The sequence below is a fragment of the Arachis ipaensis genome, chromosome B02 (assembly GCF_000816755.2).
Source record: "Arachis ipaensis cultivar K30076 chromosome B02, Araip1.1, whole genome shotgun sequence".
Taxonomy (NCBI): domain Eukaryota; kingdom Viridiplantae; phylum Streptophyta; class Magnoliopsida; order Fabales; family Fabaceae; genus Arachis; species Arachis ipaensis.
Window position 1 is genome coordinate 106,915,182 of NC_029786.2, and position 4,422 is coordinate 106,919,603.

The window sequence follows — 4,422 nt, forward strand, 5'->3', positions numbered from 1 at the left end:
AATTTAAATAAAATATAAAATAATATCAAATTACATAAATAAAAAATATATAATTTTTTATATTTGAACTCAAAAGTAGAGGGAGTATTACTTATTAAATAGAGATAAAGATTAAACTTTGGTATTTTAAGTCATAATAAAATATTTGAGTCAATTAAACTATTTTTTATTTTTTATAAAAATACTACTAATTTTTTTAACAAAAATTTGGAGCCATAGCTCCTCCTTATCTCAACTAAACTCCGCGACTGCTAATAAGTGATTGAATTAATTTAGTTGAAGTGGATTAATTTGACGATGTAGCATCACCAAATAAAATTTAATCTGTTAACATTTTCAAACACAAACACACCCCCAATCATAATCAAACTTGTATCAATCTCAATCTCAATCTTAATCTAAATCTAAATCTAAATGGATACATACACAAGTACAACGTACTACGCAGTTGAAGTTCATAAATTTCATACAACACTTTGAATAAAAATCTTTGATAACGACAGCACACTTTCCTCATTTCCCTCCATAAAAGTCGCCAACACTTCTCTATTTCTCCTTCTTCTTTCTTCACTCTTCTCACTTCCAACTTTTCTCTCTTCAATGGCAATGCCCATGGTCTCACCCTACAAAACCGGTTCACCATGCTCCCATTCTCTCCACCGAGTCACCGCTTCATCCGGTTACCCGGTTATCTTCTATAGCAACGCTCCAATCTCCGCCGCCAACACCGTCCCCGACTCCCCTTCCTCCGCCGCAACAACCGTCTTCCTCTGCCGCCTCTTCACCGCCACCGCCATCTCCATCCTCGTCTGCACACTCGTCGCCCTCATTCTCTTCCTCATTGTCCACCCCAAACTCCCAACTCTCCGAGTCGACTCAGCTGTACTCACGGAGTCAAACTCGTCTCCGACTCGGTTCTCGCTAACGATCCTCTTCGTGAACCCTAACACCAAGGTGTCTATCTCTTACTCTGTCATCGACGCGTTGCTCCATAACAGTTCTGACGGTGAAGTGGCCATCACGCGCCTCCCACATTTCTCTCAGTCGAGGCGCGAGTGGACACGTGTCACCGCGCAGTTCGATCTGGGTCAAGATGGAACCTTTGTTATAAATAACAATGTTAGTAATAACGGGTCACTGGAATTTGGGATAAAGTTGTTTACTTCGGTGAAGTTTAATTATGGGGTTTTCCGTGCTGGGCATCGTGAGTTGAATGCTGCGTGTTACCCTTTGAAGGTTGTGTTTGGTGCTCGTAATAATAATAATAATAATAATAACAATGGAACTGGAAATGGAACTGCTGTCATGCATGATCCTTCGGATTGGTGCTCTGTTTGATGATAGTTTGTTATATTGAAAAAAATGATATAATGGAAAAGGAGTGATCTTCTAGTGTAGTAATATATGTTATTCACCCTTGTTCATGATATGAATAACTGAATAACAATAATAAGAAATGATATAATACAAAAAAAAAAAAATTCATGATATATTGAGACAATTGTGCTGTACTTTTTGTTATTTTTTAATTGGGGTGCGTGTGTCAGTGTGTGTGTGCTAATTTTCTAATGCTAAAATCATGCCATTGCAATTAGATATTCATATTTCACTGTGGGATTGATTAAGGTGGCAGGTGCTAAAAGATTACTAATTGGAAGGTGCATGCCGCATCATTGGGTTGAGCTGAGATGGTCAAATTCCTTATAACAGGGTCTTGATGTTGGTGGTTCATTCAGGAAGAAAAGATAGCTAAGTGTTTGATCTAGCAGTTGCTTACTATGCCAATGCTTTAGCAATAGAATTAAAATTTTGATGGTACTTGAATCATATAATACAGCTGATATGTTGATATATGATGGTGGTCTCTGATGGGTGGTGCATCAAAACTCTAGTTTTAGCTTTTTGGAATGTGTTTGTGTTTTGTTTGTTGTATTGCTGCTATGAGCTGTTAGCCTGCGATGGATCTGCATTAAGAACTAATGTGATTTTGGGGTGCTCTGTTGGAGAATTTAGGTTGATGTGGGAGTGTAGGCTGATGTTTTCTGCATCATTGCAGTACATTTTTGCAGCTACTTTGGCAATTATGGTAATGCTGTATGCATACTATGCATTTTAATTATGTGCTTTGTTTCGAAATTTTTGTATTGCAATGTGGTGTTGTTAACAACTGAATTTGTTAAGTTGCATACTTTTGCTGTGTTGCACTCTCTCTTGTGTTGTTCTCAGCAGATTTTAATATCAATGAGAATGTAAGAAGTGAATTGACTTGAAATGTATCTGCATGTGTTTTGCTGGTCTTGGCCAAAACCCTAGTGCGTAAACTCGGGCACTCTGATCAATTATTGTCTGCCGAATCTAAATAAGATTCAACGTGCTGGGTTGACTTGAAATCCAGTCAATTTACATTTAATATTTAGGTTGGATCTTTCACGAGTCGCGACAAACTTCGGCATGAATGAAAATTAATGTGTATCAAGCATCGCGACAAGTTGGCTACGTTTTAGCACACACATTAAAATGCTCCGGAGATCTCGGAGGCTAGTTCAAGTACGTATGCAATGTGATGTTATCGATACGGCCAAGTTTTAAAAACCGTATGGATTGTGTACGGAAAATTTATATTTGCATATTTTAATAATGGTGCATGATTCATGTTCTTTCCTAATGCAGTAACTCATGATCATTCAAAATACTTCCCCCTTGTATCAATAGCTTTGATATGGAAAAGACTACAGAAAAATTCATCTATCTTATACTTTTTGCACTGTGCCTAAACTATGGTAGCTGTGGTGTTGTATAGTATGTGTATTTTCGACAGATATGCGATTGATTATGGGTGTATCATAGTCCATGGCCACGGAGTTTGATAGAGACTTGTAAAAGAAGTCAGCATTGGAGAACGCACTGCAGAGCATAGTAAGTAATCAATTGAGTCAATTACTTTTACAATGTGTCTTCAAAATCTTGTTTTCTTTGGTTATTAGTGAGTTTTGATTTCATTTTCTGTCTTACCTTGTTCTTTGGAGAATTCAGATGAAGAAATTTTGTGAAAATCTAATGACAGTTCTGTCTCACTTTAAATTCTTAACTACTCAAGAACAGTAGTTGTATACTTTCTCAGGTTAATGCTTGACCATAACTCATCAATTTATTTGAAATTCGATGTAGATGTAGTAGTTTGGGGATTCCAGAATGCTGGCTAATCTGGAAGTAGTCATTTTGCGGCGTGCTGTCTATTCTGCTGTTTTGTAACTCAATTTTATAGCTACCATATCTCTGTATTTTGTGTCTTAAAAAAGCACTTGGTAAATGCAGCCTTATATTTTGTACTTTCCATACAGTTAATGTCTTAAACAATTCGTACCTTCTCTAACGTCCATGTTAGGTTAGGTTCGTTTAGACTATTTATCATAAAGTTTGTGGTACACGGTCGGTTCATTCCCTTTAAGTTTAATGCTAAGCAATATAAAAAATTCTCTGATGTTCAGTGCATAAAACTGCTACTTTGCTTGGATCTCTGCTTAAAACAATAATCTCTGGGAGATTCGAGTATTTCCTCTTGTTCCTTGAAATCAATTTGTTCATATCTGCATGAGTTAACTGACAGGATTATCAAACAATTTGATGCTATTTTGTCAGCTTGTCAGAATAATCTTTATGTCGAACTATTTGACGCATGCTGTTGTGATGCGAGGCTATTTTACGTCTTTGTAACTTAGGTGGTTGTTGAATAATCTTCAATGTTTGTAGTAAACTTCATTCAATTTGAGATATCTTCTTGTTAATTTATTTTCTTAGTAGATGAGCCTTGTTGCAATTGTAAGGTTGTCGCTTACTGACTCAGAGATCGTGGATCCAAATCACGGTAACATCTTTGGTCGGGTAAGCTTACCATTTCTTTCGATACACCATGCATTTTCTGAGTTATTATGGTCTCCCATGTTGTTGTGGCGTGTGTGATAGAAGTCAATGTTTCTTCTTCACAGTGGAAAATGTTTCCCAAATGGTCTTATTTGATTATTGATTGGCTTTTATGATTGATGGTTAATGACACTGTTATATATGTTATGTGCCTTGATCTACAAGAAATCAGTTGTTTCAGGTAACAGGTTACCGGCGGTGGGGCGCATCGATTGAGAAGGATGCACCGGTGAGTATGCAGTTTGAAAGATCTGGAAAATGTGCTTGCAAGTTTGGTTGACTCTTCAGTTTTTGCTGCCACATTTCATACTATAAGTTCACATTTGAGTTCACAAATGCATGGTTGTGGTGATTTTTTTTTTCATAGTTTTTGCTGTCTTTGAGAATGTATAAGAGTGAAATTTTTAGCATGTGTTTGCTTTATGTTTTTATTTTTAATCTTTTCATTCGGTAAAGGTTAAAATATAAAACAAAATTCTATTATTTTTAATGTTTTTTCCC

The 4,422-nt window shown here is 36.4% G+C and overlaps 1 protein-coding gene across 1 annotated transcript; it reads left to right on the top strand.

Annotated features, from left to right (window-relative positions):
* Window positions 434-4,112, top strand: LOC107628041. Its single transcript, XM_021116669.1, has 2 exons — window positions 434-2,916; window positions 3,799-4,112. Exon 1 carries the CDS (start codon window positions 601-603, stop codon window positions 1,336-1,338), a length of 738 nt encoding a protein of 245 aa, XP_020972328.1. The 5' UTR covers window positions 434-600; the 3' UTR covers window positions 1,339-2,916; window positions 3,799-4,112.

Bases quoted from the DNA above. Each gene is read 5' to 3' on its own strand.
- LOC107628041 (XM_021116669.1), top strand. From the start codon at position 601: ATGGCAATGCCCATGGTCTCACCCTACAAAACCGGTTCACCATGCTCC.